Source organism: Maniola jurtina, chromosome 20 (genome assembly GCF_905333055.1).
Source record: "Maniola jurtina chromosome 20, ilManJurt1.1, whole genome shotgun sequence".
In the NCBI taxonomy this organism is placed as follows: Eukaryota; Metazoa; Arthropoda; class Insecta; order Lepidoptera; family Nymphalidae; genus Maniola; species Maniola jurtina.
In genome coordinates this window covers 4,737,266-4,758,342 of record NC_060048.1, presented here as the reverse complement: position 1 = coordinate 4,758,342, position 21,077 = coordinate 4,737,266, and the positions used below count along the sequence as shown (strand labels likewise).

Below are 21,077 nucleotides of genomic sequence, written 5' to 3'. Positions count from 1 at the left end.
ATGTGCGAGCACACGCGGGACTGCGCGCGGATGCGCGAGTATCCGGACAGATGCACAATTGATTTTAGATATTATTTCAATGAGGACAATGCGATAATACTTTGTGACTGTGAAAAATGCTCTGCGCTACGCTCCGCCATATGTGCGCCGGCCCTATGATTGCGAGTGTATGTATCACGTGCGTGTATGTATCACCAAGCACGTATGGGTGACACGTGCGTAGTGACGCACGTAAACCCCTAACACTCCGGGTTTCGCATACGTCCACGCTTTACGCAAGCGGTGTGCGATGTTTCATACATTACAACGCAATGGTACGCGCTACGTCTACGCTTACGCAGCGTGTGTGAACGAGCTAACACAAAATTAACTGAATTTGAAAATGTCACCATATACAAAAATAATTGAAGTCCTACTACTCGGTCCAGCTAAGTTTACACCTCGCGTCGATTACGTCACACTGACGCTTAGGTACGGTATGCGAACCGTACTGAGTTACTGAGACGACAAGACGACCGCGGTGAAGTGGAAGAGGCGCCGCATTCCAGCGAGGTGCAAACTTAGCGCGGCCGAGTTATAAATGTCTAATCATTATTTGACACACTGAATTATATTCTAGTTAACAGTTTCATAGTTACTGCGCTTAGGAATACCGGTATGGAATGATAGTGGTGTAGGTAGGTACGATTATTAATTTATTCACTCATTTCATCTCACTATTCTTTTACAAACACTGAGTACTCCGTCCATTTTCCAAGCACATAAAATATTCGACGAAACACACTTTAACACGGTCTAGTTCTGCGGCAATTTCTAGACACAACTATATATCCGAAAATCGCAGTCTGTATCGTAAAAACATAAGAGTTCTATTGCCAATCTGTATATTAGGCAATCAAGCAAATTATCACTCTTGGGCCTCTTGTTGCATAGTGGTTCTAGTGAACAGCTCCATCGTCAATGCGCTTAGAAACACAGGTATGGAATGATGATGGTGCAAGTGCAACTCCACTAATTCTCCTAGAGATGCTGAGTAGTCCGTGTGAACCATTTCTATGCCGTCGTCGCATAGTGTGAATGTAAGGTATTCGTCTGATGATTCGGCGTACATATTTGATATCCTGCAAGTAAATTAAGATCTTATAATTTTTATTTCGAGGGCCTAGCTATCTATTGATTGTGATTGTTAAGCAACCTCGACCCAAGTTAGTAACTGGATGGGTGACCGACTTTGGGGGTACGAAGTTAGCCTTTTTGATTCCTCCGTGCTTACTTACTTACTTAGCCATCCGTCGAGGTTATTATCACTAACATCTGATTTTCTAAAACCTAGAAGAGTCGAAATCTCTTATTGGACCTGTATACTGAAAGATTTGGGAACCCACCGCATTATTATCCAATCCGACCACAATATGATTAATGGAATGGGGTCACGACCCTCAGCAATGAGGAATACGACTATAAAGAAGAAATTATATTTTCAATTTGGGATATTTAACATTTTAATATTTATTGAATGTAGGCAAACTTAGGGCTCTTAAGATAAAGTTAGCTCTACCAAGTTACTACAAGTTAGTTGAGAAGAGCCAGCAAGAAACTCAGCTGTTATTCTTTTCAAAACACATAATATTACAATGAGATACATATACCAATATGTACATTATTATCAATTGATGCTCTCTATGGTTAAAATTTCGGTCAAACGTGAATTTTCCATAAAAAATAATTTTATTCCAAAAATTGACTAAGTTTGAAAAAGTGTACATCTGTACAAATTCAACCCGAAAATACATAATAATAAAGTTACTTACCTATAGTTTTTATGACCAATCCTATCTATTTTGTAACCTAGAAGCATGTAGCATACATCCCTGTACTCTTGAGCTGAAGATGTGAATTCTTCCTTCATCCTAGAAATATAATGCAACAGTGAATTTAATATAGTCTTTTCATAATTTCGGTTTAGATTCATTCTATTATATTTTGATTGTGATAGAGTTTTGTTGTAATATTAGACAGAAAGATTGAATCATTTCAAATGATATTATAGGTACTAGTTGACTTGCACAGATTTGCATAGGTTCAATCATATTTTTTTGTATTGTGACACTCTCCTTGACAATGTGCGATATATTGAGTGTTTAAACCTCGTTGTCGAAGTAATCACACTAATATTATAAAGGCGAAAGTTTGTATGTGTGTGTGTGTGTGTGTATGTTTCTTACTCCTTCACGCAAAAACTACTGGATGGATTGGGCTGAAATTTAGAATGGAGATAGATTATACCATGGATTAGCACATAGGCTACTTTTTATCCCGGAAAATCAAAGAGTTCCCACGGGATTTTTAAAAACCTACATCCACGCGAACGAAGTCGCGGGCATCAGCTAGTAGTTATAATATTACTATTAACGACTATGCTAGTATAAAGAAAATTTTACGAGGTTAAAAAATACTCTCAATTTAGTTGCGATCAGAATCAATACCAATGTACTTTTAAAACCTTTTAAAGAACCTACCTCTGCAATTTGATCCTACTATTTTCTAGCTTGGTTCGTAATTGCTGCAATTCTTCGGGACACCCTGCATTACCGCCTTCCCGTAAAGCAGCTTTTAGCTTTTTGATCTAAGACACAGTAAAATAAAATGTTAAAAGCCCGCATCATCGAAGTGATAACTTGTTGATGGGTGGGGCCTAAAATAGTGCTGTTTCCACAGATGACCGAACGTTATTTGTGCGTGTCACTCTTTTTCTCTAACTGCACCTCACCACGAGAGAAGCTAGGTGAATGAATTAGTTAGAATAGGTGATAATTGCTAATCGAAGTTTGGAATTATGCCTATTTTTGGTGGCAATTTTTTTTACACAAACTAAACTTAAAGACATTTGAAATTATTATGAAGTAAAGCGTGAGATGAAGTTGTTAATTTTTGAATTGTCTAGTTTTTTATATACTTTATTTACGCACGAAGTTGCCTCAAAATTTGCCTTGAAATAGAGATTTTATAAGGGCCATATCTTTTAAAATAAATATGATTTAACCATATTAATTATTTTAAGGCATAGATAATGGAGACCTAAGTCGATATATGGCTTAGTTATAGGTCTAGATCAAATGGTATGTACCCATAAGGGAACCCTTCATACGCCCTTCTCTATACAAAGTACAAACGTATTACGCCTATTATTATTCTATTCTTAGTTGTACTTACTTCTTCTTGAGCAGAGTCTAGGTCAAGCTCCATTTGCTTTTGCGCTGCGGCGGCTGGGTTGTCTGCTAAATGTAGGACCTGAAAATAATCACCCAAATTCAGTTGATAAAATCAAATATTTTTATTTTATAGTTTTAGATTGATTTGAAAAAAACGAGGAGAGGACGACTAAAGACAAGTGTAAATTAAAAATTTATAACACCCCAATAAGTGAAGGTTACGGTAACTAGAAAAGAGCTGATAACTTTCAAACGGCTGAACCGATTTTCTTGGATTATAGCTAAGAACACTCTTGATCAAGCCACCTTTCAAACAAAAAAACTAAATTAAAATCGGTTCATTAGTTTAGGAGCTACAATGCCACAGACAGATACACAGATACACATGTCAAACTTATAACACCCCTCTTTATGGGTCGGGGGTTAAAAAGGTGGATTGATTGCGTGAAAGATATGCATATAAAAGGGGTGGATGATAGGTTGACGGATGACAGAAGACTGGAAGAAGAAGACATATTGTGCCGACCCCACGCAACGTGAAATCAAGAAAAAGAAGATAGTTTTCGATTCATAGCCTAGTGGTTAAGAGTCTATTCGAGAGTCGAGGGTTCTGTTCCGGTCACGCACCTCTAACTTCTCGGAGTCATGCATTTCAAGCAATTGCTTTGACGGTGAGGCATAACGTCATGAGGAAACCTGCATGTTTGAGAGCTCTAAGGTGTTTGTAATGTTTTCAAAGGTGTGTGAGGTCTGCCAATCAGCACTGGACTAGCCTAAAGGATTATGGCATAAGCTCATCATTTTGGGAGATCGACGGGGTTGAAATATAGGGGAGCTATGAAAGTTCTGTTAGAATATAGATTTTAAAAATATCACCTTAGTGGGCGCGGCGAGCTTTTCTAAATGCGCTTGTAATTGGTCTCTTTGAACGCGCAGTTTGGCCACTTCACGCTTGGCTGCCTCGGCCTCTTCACGAAATTTGCTCGCCTCGGCTCGGGCGCTTTCAATAGCTGAAATATCATAATAGGTACAGTGCCCGGGACACAATTGGAGCAATGACGTGATTGGCTGGCGAATGGCGGCTGCACGCGATTGGTTTATCAGTCGGCGCGGGTGCACGCGATTGGTTGATAAGTCGACTTTCGCTTCCCGGATTCACCAACTTTCTCCCACAACACGTCTCCAAGTTGTTTGCTGGGCACTATAACAGTTCTACTTTTTTTACAAGTCACGCCGATGTACCAGCGCAGAAATCTTGTTTTTGAATGGCGCTAAAAATATCTCAGCCAATCATAGCGCGCGTCCGCCCGATTAGTTGTTATCTACCAGCCATATTTTGTACGCGCGAATTATGAGCGAGATAGCACGAGTCTTTGTTATACCAGAGGAATCGTCAATGCGTTGCCGGCCATTCAGGAATTTGTTGGTCCGCTCCATGAAAAACCCCATGTTGTAATCTAATGGGAACACCGCAGCAAGGGTTCTGCATGTGCGTGGAAAAAAGGATCTGGCACAACGGGCGGTGGCGTGGGGTGGGATTGTAGAAAAAGAAGTGTGCTCTGAAGAGTAGAAAAAGAAGGGTGGAATAAGGTCAAAACCTTATTCCACCCTTCTTTTTCTACTCTTCAGAGCACTCCCCATTAAAATGGCGATAGAACACGCGTACGTCTCTGCGTTGCTCCAGGCTTTAGCCGGTTAGTTTGGGATCGTCCACAAGTCGAACAGCCCGCCTCTCATTCCATTGCGTAAACTCGTCACTCACTAACCTTTAGCTTGTGCCACGTGGTCCTGGTTCGCCAGCACGTCCCTGTAGCCTTGCAACGCTTTCTCCAACTGTTCAACTCGCGCGGAGAGTAGCGCCGTACTGCCCGCTCCCGTCGCTCCGCTCAGAGTTACGGTCAATTCCTTTTCGTAACTATCTAATTGTTGCCTGAAACAATAGCCAGAGCTTAGAAGACCTAAAGCGTTGTCACAATACTCTATCGGAACACGGAAAGAACTTAGTATAGCGCTCTCTCTGCGTATCAAAGAGTGCTGTACTGTCATTTGTATGGGATAACGTATTATCCCTTACAAATGACAGACCCAAAAATATTAGTAGGCTTTAACCATTTTGAGTGACCAACAAATCCTACAGTTATGACTCTTTTATGTTGCAGTATCAACTAAATGAAGAAAGAAATATCTTTACAGTGGCAACAAGTAATTTTTTGCATATTTTATAATATAGTGTCTCCTCACCTGTAACTATCTCGCTCCCTAGTTACCAGCAGTAGTCGTTTTTGTAGCCGATGTATAAGACTTTCTTGGTTCTTGCGCACAATTTGCAGATCGTTCAGTTTAGCCGTCGCCTTATCCCGCTCGTACTTCATTGTTGCCACTTCCTAGAAAGAATATTTTGATGATTCAGATAAAGACCCATTGCACCAACACCTGGAAAGTTCAAGAAGTTTGGCGCGATCTATCACTAACATCGATAATTCTCTTTTATCATCCTACCTCAGTAAGTTGTGCATTGAAGCTAGTTTAGTCATTACTATAATACTTCTTGTTAAACCCCGCGACCAGTCTAATTCACAACTTTAGCTATAGTTGCCTCAGTGAGTTGTGCGAGTTGCGACTGTGCTTGTGAGCAGCCCTCGACTGCGCTCAGCTCCCTGTTGAGCGCAGTATCCAAGGTTGGAATCAATGCGCGCGCAGACTCCACGCCGTGTGTCTGCGCTGCGGTCTTCCATTCTCATACTGAACTTTTAGATAATTCTGAGTGATCTTGAACTATGACACTTAAAGCGTACGCCGAGACTTATCCTGCATTGAAGATAGCTACCATACCGTGTCTTGCTAAAACCCGCGACCTGTCTAACTCACTATTCTAGCTATAGTACCTCAGTGAGTTGAGCGAGTTGCGACTGCGCTTGCGAGCAGTCCGCAACTGCGTTCAGCTGGCTGTTGAAAGCAGTGTCCAGAGCTGAGGATAATGCGCGCGCAGATTCCACGCCGTGCGCCTGCGCTGCGCTCTTCCATTCTTCCAGCGACGATTCAAGGCATGCTAACTTTATCTGGAGACAATGAAATATTTATTTTAAGATTAAGACTATAGTAACTGTAGTATCAACTAGGTCTACCACTTAACTGAAACCGAATTTGAATTTTGTTTTATTTTTATTATATCAACTGAAATTGTGTTGATAAAATATGTCGATATAAAACGTTCGATGTCCCATTCCCTGTAGCTCCTGATGCGCAGGTTGCAGCGTCTCGACCTTCATCATGAGCAGATGCACCTGCTCCTCCAGCACTACGCAAGTGGTGTGCCATGTTTCATACAGTTTCATACATTACAACGCAATGGTACGCGCTACATCTACGCTTACGCAGCCTGTATGAACGAGCTATTAATGTTAATAGTACCAGTCTCTTTATTGTGTCTTGGATTTTAACTGGTCAGATCTTTTTTTACTACAAGTTTGTCTTTGTAATACACTGTAATGTATAATGATCAGCTTAGTGGCACAAGTTAGTTTAATTAAAGAAAAGTATCCTTACTTTGGCCTCGTGTAGCTCCTGCTGCACAGGTTGCAGCGCCTCGACCTTCACCGTGAGCAGGTGCACTTGCTCCTCCAGCACTAACTTGTTGCAGACGGCGTCGCGCAGGGAGCGCTCTGAGGCCCGCAATTTAACCACCTCTTTTTCTAGTTCCGCCATATTGCTGAGGCGTTTTTGGGCAGTCTGAAATGTTCGAATTTTAGAGATATTTTCGTAGACCTTATTACAATAGCTTATTATTGTTCTGTCAATCAGATAATTACAACTTTTAAAAAAGGAACAACATAACTTTTGCTCGAAACGTTGGGACTTTGGACTATTTAAAAAAATAAAACTGATTGCAAGAGTGAATAGGCATCTTTGAGACAAGCGCGCTCTAACCTAGACCTCATCAAAGCTTTTTATTAAACATGATTGTCGTCAAGCGCAAGCCTATCTCGCGATAAAAAAAAAAAAACGACCAAGTGCAAATCGGATTCACACTCATAGGGTTCCGTACCTTCGTCGTACAAAATATAACACTACGTACTTTTTTTTACCCATTTTGAAATTCGCCATTTTAGTGGTTTTTTATTATATGTTGTTAAAGCAGCAATAGATATACAGATACACACTCTGAGTACCTATTACAATTCACGAGACAGCTCACTTACAGACAGACAGACGGACAGCTGATTGCTTAGTAATAGTCTTGTTGGCATCATTCAGATACAGAATCATAAAAAGCATACTATGAAGCACACTATAATTAAAACATAAAAAACATGGTAAATAATTCTACAGACCAAATATTATAACAGATCAGTTAGTTAACGTATGATAATTACTAGCTGATGCCCGCGACTTCGTCCGCGTGGATTTACGTTTTTCAAAATCCCGCGGGAACTCTTTGATTTTTAGGATAAAAAGTAGGCTATGTGTTAATCCAGGTTATAATCTATGCCCATTAGAAATTTCAGCCAAATCCGTCCAGTGGTTTTTGCGTGATTGAGTAACAAACATCCAAACATCCACACTTATAATATTAATAGGATAAGGATTATATGTCATTGTACCTTGGCTTGTTGCTGCCAATCCATATAGGAATCCCTTTCATACTCTAGCTCTTTCAGTTTGTTGGTAACGGACTCCAATTCAATTTTCTGCTTCTCTACTTGAGTGTGCAGACTGATGCATTGTTCAGCTTTGGCTGTCTGCCTTGCTAGTTCTTTTTTAAGCATTTCTACTTCTTGTTGGGCGCCTTCCAGTGCCTACAACGTTGAAAACTTCATAAGAGTCTATCTTAATGTATAAGTCAAATCATTTATTAGGGTTCTGTACCTCAAAAGGAAAAACGGAACCTGTAGGATTACTTTGTTGTCTGTATATCCGTCCGTCCGTCCGTCGTGTCTGTCAAGAAAACCTATAGGGTACTTCCCGTTGACCTAGAATCATGTTTGGTAGGTAGGTAGGTCTTATAGCACAAGTAAAGGAATAAATCTGAGATCCATGAATTTGTGGTTACATCATTAAAAAAATTAAAATGTGTCTAAATCTTCAAAGAAGTAAGATAACTATACCAAGTGGTACCCCATATGAAAAAATACCCAAGTACGGAACCCTCGGTGCGCGAGTCAGACTCGCACTTGGCCGGTTTTACAATGTAGGTACTATTGTGCACTTTTTTATTGTCAATTGTTGAATTTGTAAGATTACAAGCTAAAAGGGAAACACAAATTCACAGTTTTCAGATTTTTTCCTTTACTTGTGCTATAAAAGGTGTTTATCTCCCTAATTTCATGATTTTAGGTCAACAGGAAGTACCCTATAGGTTTTCTAGACAGACACGACAGACAGACAAACAGATGAACAACAAAGTGATAGTTTAAGGGTTCCTATTTTCCTTTTGAGCTACAGAACTGCAAAAAACACACCAAATTGAGATCCTTCTTTTAAAGTTGGTTAAAAACTGACCTGCAATAACTCATCCATATCCTTTTTCATTTCGGACAATTGGTCCTTGCTACTGACGTTTACCTCCAATAGTTTATCTTTTAACTCAAGTATCTGCTTTTGCAGCTCATTTCGATCCTTTTCCCATTTAAGTTTATACTCATTGTGCTCTTTAATAGTCTAGAAACAAGTTAAATAACATTGAACACTTTGGCATTTTTAATTGTAAAATATTATTTTACAATCTCACTGCCTGCAGGATTTAGATTTTTAAAAATCATGTGGGAACTCTTTAGTTTTCTGTGATAAACAGTAACCTATGATCACTCTCTAGGTCTTTAACTATACCCATGTAAAAAATCGCGTCAATCCTCTGCTCTCTATTGCAATTGGATTGAAGGAATCAACTAACAAACACACTTCACATCACTACCCAATCAATACCCATGTTAGAAAAGCGAAAGTGCAAAAAAATATGGGTGACCACAAGTATTGACAAGTACCATAAGTGGTGGCAATCTGCATAGCCCCAAAGAACAAGAAGAATAAAAATATGGGTACTGATATGACTCAGAGATAATGTAGTTATTTGTATGTTTTTTATAATAAAACATTTAATATTTATTATGTAATTAAATCTGAGCAGATTAGTATAAGTAGAAATGAATTAACATATAGTAAGAAATATGTAATATACGCACAGTAGATACATTTAAAATTAAAATCTATAATATTAGTATGAAACTATGAATAGTTAAATAATACCGCTGCATATTCATCTTTCACGTCTTGCTCCCTTCTTCTAATCATTTGTAGCCTTTCTTCCATGTCTGAGAGGGCTCTCTCATCCCTCTTGTGTTGCTCCACTAGAGATGCCTTCTCCTCTTCAAATAGTATCTGCATTTCCTTACGAATCGTATGCTGGTGATTCACACGGGCTTCTAGTTTTATTATCTGTGGAAATTATCATGATCAACTTCTATATATTATTCACTGACTGATGATTGATCTATCAACATACAGCTCCAAACTATTGGACGGATCAGGTTGAAATTTGGCATGCAGATAGCTATTATGACATACACATCCCCTAAGAAAGGATATTTCAAAAGTCACAAAAACTGAATGTATAATGTGTGAATTTACGTTCCATTGTACCTGAGCCTTTGCAGCGATTAAATCGATCTTCATCCTTTTGGCTTCCCATGGTGAAGTAGGCACACTTGGGCTCGAATCAGCACGGACACGCTTCTCAGGGGTTCCTGATTCAATCAAGCTGGATTTTCGTTTTCCAGGAAACAAAAAATGTGCACCACCTGTAAGAAATTAGATGAATGTATTTTATAGTATACATAATCTAAACACAAGGCATATGATACAGCATTGTACAAAAATCGATCTCATCCGGGCTTGCATATTTGATCTTTAGTCTATGAACTGTGCAAACTACTGTTGCCTAGAAAAACTTGCACCGAGACAGCCTTACTGTTCATTGCGTTAAAAGACTGTGGTGGGAATGGAGGCGAATCACAGCTTCCACCACAGTCTTCCTGGTTTTTATTCAACCACTCAGACTTGCACCCAGAAAGCCTTACTGTTGGTTAAAGCAGAGTGCAGCGTTTCATTTTCATCATTCTATTAAGGCTTTCAAGTTGCAATGTCTCCTCTAGATAATCCAATAAACAGACATAAAAATTATTTTGTTGTCAGTAAGAGATAGCCATGATAGCCTAGTGGTTAGAACATCCACCTCCTAATCAAGGCAACAGAGTCGAATCAAAAATCTGGGGTTCGATCCCGGGCACGCACCACTAACTTTTCAGTTATATGCGTTTTAAGTAATTAATCATAATATCACTTGCTTAAAAATTGAAGGAAAACAGCATGAGGAAACCTGCATGCCTGGGAGTTCTCCATGTTCTGAAAGGTGTGTGAAGTCTGCCAATCCACATTGGACCAGCGTGGCACTGGCAGACTATGGCCCAAACCCTTCTCATTCTGAGAGGAGACCTGTACTTAGTAGTGGGCCGGCAATGGGTTTATCATGATGATGATCATGAAGAGATGGAGAAAATCCTGGATCACGCGGCACAGAAAGAAAATAATCTTACCTTCTTTTATTGGTTGATTACTATCAGAAAAATTTAGCTTAGCAGACGCCGACATCTTATCCTTTGGGGGGTCAGTGTTTATAACACGTCTAAACGGCTCCAATACATCTTGGAACAATGACATGTCGCCTTCTTTGGCCATTTTTAATTAAATACACTATATCTTTCTTAGAAATTCAGTTAATACTGATTATTATAAAATACAAGACCATAGCCTCATAAAATAATCATAAAATAAATTATTTTACGTTTTCACATTTCAAAAGCCCAAAGCACAGACCACGAATCCGAAAGAGAATAATCACCACAGACCAATAACATAATCACAGAGAATATCTCTATGTTTTTTCGTTTTTTTTTAAAAGCCAAGCCCACAGAATATAAATTAGCCAAGCCACAGAACATTAATTCTAATTTTGGCCATACGCCAAGAGAGCCTTGTTGGTGTGAACACCCCGCCTAGGGTAATTTGTTCTGTGCTGTACCATTGGATGTATGTCTAGGGCCTTAAATATAACGTAGTGCTATTCATCCAAGTAGTGTTATGTTATTGGTCTGTGGTAGTGAATGGTGATTGGTACTCTTTGACCTTAAAGAAAAAATTAATAAATCATTAAATTTTAAAAAACCTTAACACATGAACACATGTCTTCAGACTAGTATATAGTGATCTGTGAACACATGGTTGGGTTTGAACAAAGAGTATATAAACACTACGTTATAGGTTTGAATTGGTGATTTTTATTTAAAATTAAACCTAGTGTTTTGAAGTTTTTCGCTCTTTCCTAAATTAGTTAAAAATCTATTTACAAGTAGAAGGTTTCAAAATGGAAATGGATATTTCAAAAAGTGAATACTTTTCGAGTTATGAAGATCTAGAGGTACCGCTCTCTTTACCTACTCACAGGTTTTATGTAATTCGTTTTATAGTTTTACGTAGCAAAATTGGTTTTTACTATGTATTTATGTCTTTCAGATTCATAGGCTTATGTTGGAAGATGACCCTAGAACCGATACGTACCGTCGTGCTATCTTAGAAAATAAAGGTTACTTTAAAAACAAGGTGGTAATGGATGTCGGCTGTGGCACTGGTATTCTCTCAATATTTTGTGCTCAAGCCGGTGCTAAAAAAGTATTCGCAATCGAAGCAAGCAATTTGGCAAATCTAGCTAAAGAAATAGTTAAAGAGAATAATTTTGAAGATGTGATAGAGGTAATATTTCTTCTAAAGAGTAGGTGTTAAATCCTTCCTTTCAATGCTTTCCTGATTAGCTGAGATCTAAAGGGTGAACTTTGACTTTGCTTGGACTTAAAATACATTATGTGAGAGATTTGACTTTCTGTCAATTTTTAATCTTAGTCTTGTCTTATTAAGCCTATTTGAGGTACACCAAATTGAGCCGAAATGTTTTGATTGAAATTTATATTAAGTACATATTAATTTTTACAGGTTATTCATAGTAAAGTAGAAAGAGTAACCTTGCCTGGTGGCATCAAGGTAGATGCTATTGTATCAGAATGGATGGGGTTTTACCTGCTTCACGAGGGGATGCTAGACTCTGTGCTTGTGGCGAGAGACAAATTCCTCAAGGATGATGGTCTCTTGTTTCCACAGAGTGCCATGATTTATGTTGCTCCATGTAGGTGAGATATTTATTTTTAAACTAGATGATGCTCGCGACTCCGTCCACTTGGATTTAGGTTTTTTGAAAATCCTGTGGGAACTCTGCTTTTCCAGGATAAAAAGTTGCCGAAATCAATTTCCGAGGCGTAAGTTGCCTCTGTACAAATTTCATAATTCAAAAAAAATTCAAAATTCAAAATGTATTTATTCAATTAAACTTTTACAAGTGCTTTTGAATCGTCAAAAAATCTACCACTGGTTCAGAATGCCGTTCCTACTGAGAAGAACCAGCAAGAAACTCGGCGGTTGCTCTATTCAAGTACATATTCAATTTACAATAATATGCCATACTGTATACAAGCAATTGCAGCGCCATGTATTGCTGGAGCGAGTCAAATCCAATTTTTTTTTGTCATTTAGATAATCTTCGATTGTATAATAAGCTTTTTTCAGGAGCATACTTTTAATAGATTTTTTAAACTTGGGCAAAGGCAAGTCTAAAATTGACTGTGGAATTTTGTTATAAAATATAAATTGGATAAACAGATAGACCCTTAAAAATCCCGTAAGAACTCTATGATTTTCCGGGATAAAAGTAGCCTACGTCCGTCCCTGGAACTCTGTACCAAATTTCATTAAAATTGGTTCAGTGGTTAAGCCGTGAAAACGTAGCAGACAGACATACTTTTGCATTTGTAATATTACTATAGATTCTGTATGTTGTGTATCTTACTCTGCATTAGCCATTTACACCACACCCTAAGACATGTATTTAATATGTAGTGATGCCATATTTTTGTAATATGGCAACATATAATATCTTAAAAAAGTCTATACTTAAGTTGATCTATTTTTAACCCCCGACCCAAAAAGAGGGGTGTTATAAGTTTGACGTGTGTATCTGTGTATCTGTCTGTGGCATCGTAGCGCCTAAAAGAATGAACCCATTTTAATTTACTTTTTTTTGTTTGAAAGGTGGCTTGATCGAGAGTGTTCTTAGCTATAATCCAAAAAAATTGGTTCAGCCGTTTAAGAGTTATCAGCTCTTTTCTAGTTTTCTTGTAGAAAAGAAGGTTAGATAACCGTTAGGTTCATAATATTATGTCAATTGACAAATGTCAAGCTGTCAAGATGGACGTTGCCTAAATACATAATTATTTATTTTAAAATGATGTTTTGGAAAACTCAGATACTTTAGATCGTAGGCGCGGAATAGTCCAAGAAAATCAGTTCAGCCGTTTGAAAGTTATCAGGTCTTTACGGTCTTTTCCAGTTACTGTAACCTTCACTTGTCGGGGGTGTTATAAATTTTTAATTTACCCTATATATTTCAGTGTACCACAGCTGTATGATAAATGGAAAAATTTCCATGGTGTATCATTGACATCATTTTCCAAACATCTTAGAGCCAGCAAAAGTAGTAAGCCAGAAATCATGGAAATTTCACCAGATGACCTGCTTGGTGAAGAAGAGGTGCTGGCTTGGATTAACTTGAAAGATCCTGATTTAGAATTGGGTGGTTTCCGCATTGAACATGTTGTAGGTTTGTATTTAATATGAAACAAACATTTAATTCTTATTTTTTATAATGTAATTATGTTTCATATACCTATTATTTAAGTACTTGTATGTATCTATTATATCTGTTAAGTCTGTTGTAATATAAAGTTTACCTGTTATACTATATAAATGTTGTGGACGCTAGTTATTGATATACATATCGGTCATGTAATAGTTTGTAAGTTAGTATATATAAAATGTTAAATATGTATATTGTTAGCGTTCCTTGATAAATAAAATAAAATAAAATAAAATCAACTTTAAAAATAGGGGGTTTAGGGCGCTTTTAGTGTCACGCGGATTTGCTCACGCACGCGGGATTGGACCGCATGCGTAGCATCCGCAAAGAACAATTTCATATAGGTATCTATTGTAAAGCGTGATAAACGCACGCGGGACGCGGGGCGCTGTGCGGGGCGTCACCCCGGTGCGGGGTATCCGCATGCGTAAGCGCTGCCTACAACTTCAGTGCCCATTTTAGAGTCGAGCGGGGCGCACGCGCCGTATTGTACTACCGAAATGAAAATCGATACAGAACGAGTAATCATTGAAGTTCATCTGCGGCCCGTTTTGTGGGATAAACGCAATGAATTATACAAAAACAGGGACGCGAGGGAGGCTGCATGGAGAGATATTTTGAAGGAATTGGCACCTAACTACGAAAATTTGAGCGAAGAGGAAAGAAAAGAGGCGGGTATGTGTTTGGTTCATTATTTTATTTATACAAGCATCATTACTTTATTAATATAAGCATAATTATTTAATTCACAAATAACATCAAAAACCTTCTAAAACCTTTTGAGTTTAGTTAATTAATTATATATCGGTGTTGCCAGGAGACTTTTCCTTCATTGATAAAGTAATCTGCAAATATATCTCTGATATTACTTGCCGACGTATTACTACTTTCAGTCTGCTGCCTGGGTAGTGGTCCCGTAAAACCATTTGTGACAAATGTATGGCTGACCTTGTAGCCATCCCGTTTCCTTATGAAATTGTGAAGTACACATGCCGTCTTGACTATTAATTGTGCTAGATCTAACTTGACATTCATGGATCTGTGAAATATTCTAAATTTATTTGACATAATTCCAAAAGTGCATTCTATGTACCTTCTAGCTCTGGACAGACTGTAATTAAATATTTTCTTTTTGTAAGGTAAATTATCACGAGCATAAGGCCGCATCACATGTGATGATAAACCAAATGCCTCGTCTCCCACTATCACGAACGGCAACTTTGCTCTTACACTAGATGGATAAGCTACTTCGGGGCAAATAATAGGCAACTCTTGCGGGTCAGGGATACCCAACGTGTTACTTTCCAGTTTCGTATACAATTGACTCCTTCTAAAGATGGTTGAATCGGCGTTGCTTCCACTGGTACCGACATTAATATATGTAAAATTATAATCAGCATCACACATTGCGAGGAGCACTACAGAATAATATTTCTTATAATTAAAATATAGTGATCCACTGTGCGGCGGCCGAATCACTCTTATATGTTTTCCATCAATTGCACCCAAGCAATTAGGAAAATTTGTATATGTGAGAAATCCCTCTGCGATTTCTTTCCATTTGATCCCATTAAGCTGTGGAATACATTCAGACTTTAGTTCAATCCATATTATGTAACAAACTTGTCTTACTATTTCGCTAATTGTTGCAATTCCAATCACATAGGAATAGTGTAGATCAGTGAATGTATTACCAGTTGCCAAATATCTGAAAACAAAAACAATATATTAATAATATGATAACATAATATATTAATAATGCTGACATCAGACATAAGACAGCATGCACCGCTCGAATTTTACTTCAGAAGAAAAATAAATACCCTTAAGGTGAAAGGGCACGGAAGTAGCTAGCGCTAGAAGTTTTTAATTCGTTTTAACTACAGTACTATAGCTACGTTAGATTTCTATGATTTGCCGAAAATTTTATCATAGGGGGGTATTTATGCAGTTATGATTTCATATGAAAAGTTCGAAGTATAGTTATGTATCTCATATCTGCTAAAAGTGGCCACTTTTAGCAGATTTGAGACACATAACTATGCTGTAAATATTTTATAAGAAATCTTCTCTGTATAAATTAACCCCTATGGTAAAATTTCCGGCAAATGAAAGGAATCTAATAAATATATATAATATAATATAATGAAATATCGTTTATTTCAGGCAATATTTACATTACAAGATGTCCTCCTTCATGAAGGTTGACAGATGCAAATAAAGCAAATTTTTGTTAAAACAAATTAAAAACTTACAGCGCTAGTGACTTCCGGAAGTTTTCACCTTAATTTTGATGATGGCAAATTTTACTGTAACAAATAAACAAATTGCCCGATTCAATCCGGTGTTTTTCCAAAAATCCTTAAATGAAGTTCTAATTATTTTTGTAAAAAATGAATTATTTCGTCGATGTCTGCGCCGCGCCGCCCCGGCCGCGCCGTCTGCGTCTAGTATAAGATTCACTTTGCGCTATCGTTCGCGGCGAAATTGACCGGCCTGCGCCGGCCCGCCGTTTGCGTTGCGCCTAAGGGTACTTTTCCTTCAACTGCGGCCTTATTTTTCCACTCTGTATAGGTATATATATATTGCTTGATTTATCTAATGCTTCATGAGACAGTGTAAAGTTGACAACATGTGTGAATTAAGGAGGGCCTTTAATCGAATGCAGTTAAATTTCCAACTAATATCAGATTTGTACACACGGCCACAGATCAAGCTTCCCAAAACCAGTATAAACAGGACTCATGCGTTGTTTATTATCGTAGACGACTCGGCGCCCGGCGAGGCCCTAGCAAGTTCCGTTTATTGGTACTGGTTTTGGGTAACTTGATCTGAAACTGTGTGTACTTTTGCCACTTACTTATTATATTTTGTCATTTCAGACAAGAAAATACAACAACGCTGGCGAACAGCAAGGGACACTTACCAGAAAGACAAGATATCTGAAAAAAATCAGCCATCCGGCTCTGGGAGTAAGAAGAAGAAGAAGAAATATTCTTACTATGACATTTTGACTTTCTTAGACAGTACAACGGAAACTGCTGGAGAAGAGTCACTCTGTGAAGAAATGTCTGAACAAAGTAATTTAGAAACACCTAATGAGTCCACGCAACCAGATACTTCACGTCAAGAAAGTTCTCACCCAACATCAAAACAAAAACAAGTAAAATCTAAAAAGCAAGCACCATCTGAATTTGAGGCACAGTTATTAGAATGCTTAAAGTCTAATCAACTGGAGCTAGAAAGTGAGGATTTGGCTTTCTTTCAGTCTCTGCAGCCTTCATTAAAAAGATTCACTAGATATCAAAAACTAATGTTCAGAACAAAAGTGTTAAATATAGTTATGGAAATGGAAAGTCAAACACAACCTGCATACTACAGTCCCATACCTACAACAAGTTCTAGTGCTTTTACTGAGCTTGACAGTTTGTCACCGATAAATCAAGATTACCAAACCAATAGTATAATCCAGGATACTTCGAGTCTTAACGACAATGCTATTAGTTCTGCTGCAGTGAATGACAATGAAACTCTTATTTCGACTGAAAGCGGCCTGTTTAATATCACGTCTTATGACGTAATTTATACCCCAGCAACAACATCATCTACAGGCGAAAGTAATGTCAACGCTCAGGATACAAATTTACAAAGAAATGAATGATGTAAAATTTGATTTTTTAATTTATGAATAAAACTCTTTTTATTAAAATGAGTACGATTAACTTTTTTTCTCCAGTTTCTCTCTAATTGTTTGTTTAGTCATATGAGTGCGGTTGTACACACGGCACAGATCAAGTTACTCAAATCCAGTATAAGCGGGACTCCGACGGGTTACCTAAGTATGATAATACGCAAGGCGCGAGTTCCATTTATGCTGGTTTTGGGTAACTTGATCTGTGGCCATGTGTACTTTATCAGATAAAAAAAAGGATTGTGTATGTAGGTTGAACGTACCAATCCCAAACCAATTAAGGACTTTTTTTGACTTTAAATTACTGTCATGTGCAAACCTATAACTTTTATCTATATTATAATAAGTAGCGTGTGATGAAAGGTAGGAATGATTCCACTTTAATGGCGACATTTTATGAGTGAAATAATCTTATTTAATGAAATTTCAACATGAAATTGAATGAAATTATGAACAATGAAATTTCAGAGTACATGACAAAATTTTTTTTTTGCACATGTAAATTTACACATGACAGTAATTTGAAGTCAAAAAACGTTTATCCTACCTGTTCAAATCCCTTTCCACTAAATCATAGCAGGAAATTAAATATTTAAAATTTAAAACTTACCTTAATGTAATAGCGAGCCTCTCAATCGGTTGTATTGTAATCCTTCGTAAACTGCTTTTTTGTAGCTTATTCTCAATTTTACACAACAGTTCATCAAAAGAACGAATGGACATTCGAAAGTAATTTTTAAATTTACGTTCATTATTTTGTAGTTTTCCAAAGCGTGTAACAAACGCCCCAGCAAGAAGCCTATTTTCAAGAAAGGGATCAACATGTACTCTTGTCTTCTTGTTTCGTCGTTTGTAAAGTATGTAAGCGACACATTTTCTTCTGACATTGATCATTTTTGAACACGTCTATACCGTTACGCAGCCCGTAGAAAACTGAAACTCATGCTGCGTATGATCCGCAGCGTGAAATTTTACGCATGCGGTCCAATCCCGCGTGCGTGAGCAAATCCGCGTGACACTAAAAGCGCCCTTAAACCCTCCATTTTTTGTTGCAGTTCAGAAAGTTTTTTTTTACAAAATCATATTTAATGCATTAACAAACTGTAATCTGTCATTTTTTGGTCCGGTTGCATGACAAATAAAAGCAAAATGGGTGCATTTTGGGTTTGTAACTTTGGACCAAAATTTTCAAGTTTATCATGGAGGTACATATAATATAATTATAATACTGACTTTTGCAACCAATTTTATTTTTTATACTAGCAACTCGCCCCGGATTCGCACAGGTAGCTTATTACAATTTTTGTAGGGATCTCTAATTTTTTTATTATAAAATATAGCCTATGGCACTCAGGAATAATGTAGCTTTCTAATGGTGAAAGAATTTTCAAAATTGGTACAGTAGTTTCAGAGATTATAAATAAACTTTACCTTTATAAATATTAGTTTAGATTGATGGTCAAAGTTTAACGGTAACCGTAACATAACGTAACTTTAACCGTCTGTCATGCAAGTTGATTTTAGTCTAGGAACTCCGGTTTGTGGTTTGATCACTGATCCCAACTAATACAAGTATGCTGGACTTGCGATTGCCGACCAGTTTTTGAAGCAATTTGTTTATCGCCATTTTGAAGCTAATAACAGCAGTGGGCTTCATGTAAACGTACTCTGAAGTAAATATTAGTGATGTTAGTAACCTGTTAACATAGGATGAACACAAAGATCTGTAGGTCGATTCCGAAAAACCTGCATCAATAATTATTACTGTCACAACTCACAATTGGCTGAATTTATGGTATTTATGTTGCAACAATGCATAATAGCCAATAGTGAGCAACCAAAAAATTTGAGGTGATTGTGATCGTGACATTGTAGCTGTCGTTCTACCTGTACCTGCAATCGCGCCGCATTTAATACAAAGTATACAACCATACATTTTGTATGGAACACCTTTTCCAGCGTACTTGTATTATGTCATTTCAGTGGGTTTAATACAACATATTTTATTCCCAGTATATTTTTAAAAATCCTTTCATTCTAACAGGTGCTAGGAAAAATGGCCAGTATCAAGGACTTTGCATATGGTTTGATTGTGATTTCCCAATTCTCTCGACTGGAGATGAAATAGTACTGAGCACAGCACCTAAAGCTAAGCCAACACATTGGAAGCAAACAGTTATATTGCTACCAGAAGAGCAGAATGTTGAGGAACTAGAGCCTATAGCTTTTAAACTTGATATGAATAGAGATATAAATAACCCTAGAAGGTAAATCGTATTTTCATATCGTTCAATATTAATCAGACAATCTAAGATTTACACTGCCGCGGTGTCATAATAGCAGCAATAGATATATTCTGTGAAAATTTCAACTCTAATGAGATATAGCCCTCTGACAGATACAGACGGACAGTAGAGGCTTAGTTATTACTGTCCTATTTTTTGTGTGCTCTTTGGAGATTATGAGCTCTTTTAAGTTAAAACGATTCATCATAAATCAAGATTCAGAAAACAACGATAAAGTAGCGTTCAGTTAGACATCGAGTTTTTTGACGTCAGATGTCTTATGCTTCATCTATATATATAATAAAATTGTAGAAAAGTGGTGTCTGTACAATGGAAATATATAAAAAAAAGTAGCAGTGGTTGTTATTATATCGATGCCGAACCCGAAATTGCAATTAACATTTTTTTTGTCTGTTTGTCTGTGTGTTTGTGCACGCTAATATCAGAAACGGCTTATTCGATTTAGATACGGTTTTCACTAATATATTGTAGTAAGCTTCACTTAACATTTAGTGTTTATTTCATGTCAATCGGTTCATAAATAAAAAAGTTATGTCAATTTAAAGAATCACGGCGAACATTTTTAACGTACAGAGTACGTACTACACGCCTCGCGCCCCGAAGTCACTATTCCACGCGAACGAAGTCGCGGGCACAGCTAGTCAAGCATATGATTATTTGTTTTGTTTTACAGATACAATCTAGAACTGACCTTACAAGACCCTGAGAAAGTAGAGCACCCAGCGCCCTGTAGCTGTGATATGACCAAGTGTATTCTATTCAAGGCTGTTCTGCAGGACCAAGCTGATCGTGTTAAGAGACAAAAAATACAAAACGAGAAAATTGATGACAATGAATAAAGACTGTTTTCTTTTTCTGGAAAATTCTTCTGTTTTAACTTGTAAATAATGTACCATAAAGTGATTAAACCGTTTTTGTTACTTTACGACTAAGTATGTGAGACAACTGACATAACGTGAACAAAGTGTTTTCTACTCAATTATTTTTAACATCGAGCTGTACATATCATGAAGCAAAATAATATAATTTAAGACTAGAAAATTATTGATTAAGAATAAAAGACTTTGATTTTCTGC

At 37.4% G+C, this 21,077-nt stretch overlaps 4 protein-coding genes across 5 annotated transcripts; 2 read left to right on the top strand and 2 right to left on the bottom strand.

Moving 5' to 3' along the window:
* Positions 1-677: 677 nt before the first annotated feature.
* On the bottom strand, positions 678-11,068 carry LOC123875589 (mitotic spindle assembly checkpoint protein MAD1-like). The gene is made up of 14 exons (XM_045921513.1): positions 10,802-11,068; positions 9,849-10,006; positions 9,456-9,644; positions 8,712-8,870; positions 7,814-8,008; positions 6,759-6,941; positions 6,098-6,271; positions 5,454-5,596; positions 4,979-5,142; positions 4,089-4,222; positions 3,214-3,291; positions 2,520-2,626; positions 1,812-1,910; positions 678-1,121 (listed from the first exon to the last, which is right to left on the bottom strand). Exons 1-14 carry the CDS (start codon positions 10,941-10,943, stop codon positions 908-910), a joined length of 2,139 nt encoding a protein of 712 aa, XP_045777469.1. The 5' UTR covers positions 10,944-11,068; the 3' UTR covers positions 678-907.
* A 344-nt stretch (positions 11,069-11,412) lies between these two features.
* On the top strand, positions 11,413-21,074 carry LOC123875599 (probable protein arginine N-methyltransferase 6.1). Its single transcript, XM_045921526.1, has 6 exons — positions 11,413-11,682; positions 11,778-12,014; positions 12,252-12,445; positions 13,760-13,968; positions 19,740-19,962; positions 20,675-21,074. The coding sequence occupies exons 1-6, from the start codon at positions 11,629-11,631 to the stop codon at positions 20,838-20,840; spliced, it is 1,083 nt and encodes a 360-aa protein (XP_045777482.1). The 5' UTR covers positions 11,413-11,628; the 3' UTR covers positions 20,841-21,074.
* On the top strand, positions 14,275-17,717 carry LOC123875602. The gene is made up of 2 exons (XM_045921528.1): positions 14,275-14,679; positions 16,887-17,717. Exons 1-2 carry the CDS (start codon positions 14,505-14,507, stop codon positions 17,663-17,665), a joined length of 954 nt encoding a protein of 317 aa, XP_045777484.1. The 5' UTR covers positions 14,275-14,504; the 3' UTR covers positions 17,666-17,717.
* Positions 14,681-18,732, bottom strand: LOC123875598 (protein ANTAGONIST OF LIKE HETEROCHROMATIN PROTEIN 1-like). 2 transcript variants are annotated; one of them, XR_006798177.1, is made up of 2 exons: positions 16,260-16,892; positions 14,681-15,712 (listed from the first exon to the last, which is right to left on the bottom strand). XR_006798177.1 is itself a non-coding variant. In XM_045921525.1 (2 exons), the coding sequence occupies exons 1-2, from the start codon at positions 18,587-18,589 to the stop codon at positions 14,794-14,796; spliced, it is 1,203 nt and encodes a 400-aa protein (XP_045777481.1). In that variant the 5' UTR covers positions 18,590-18,732; the 3' UTR covers positions 14,681-14,793. The 2 variants fall into 2 exon arrangements, 1 of the variants encoding a protein (XP_045777481.1); XM_045921525.1 differs by lacking the exon at positions 16,260-16,892 and adding an exon at positions 18,306-18,732.
* Positions 21,075-21,077: the final 3 nt, after the last annotated feature.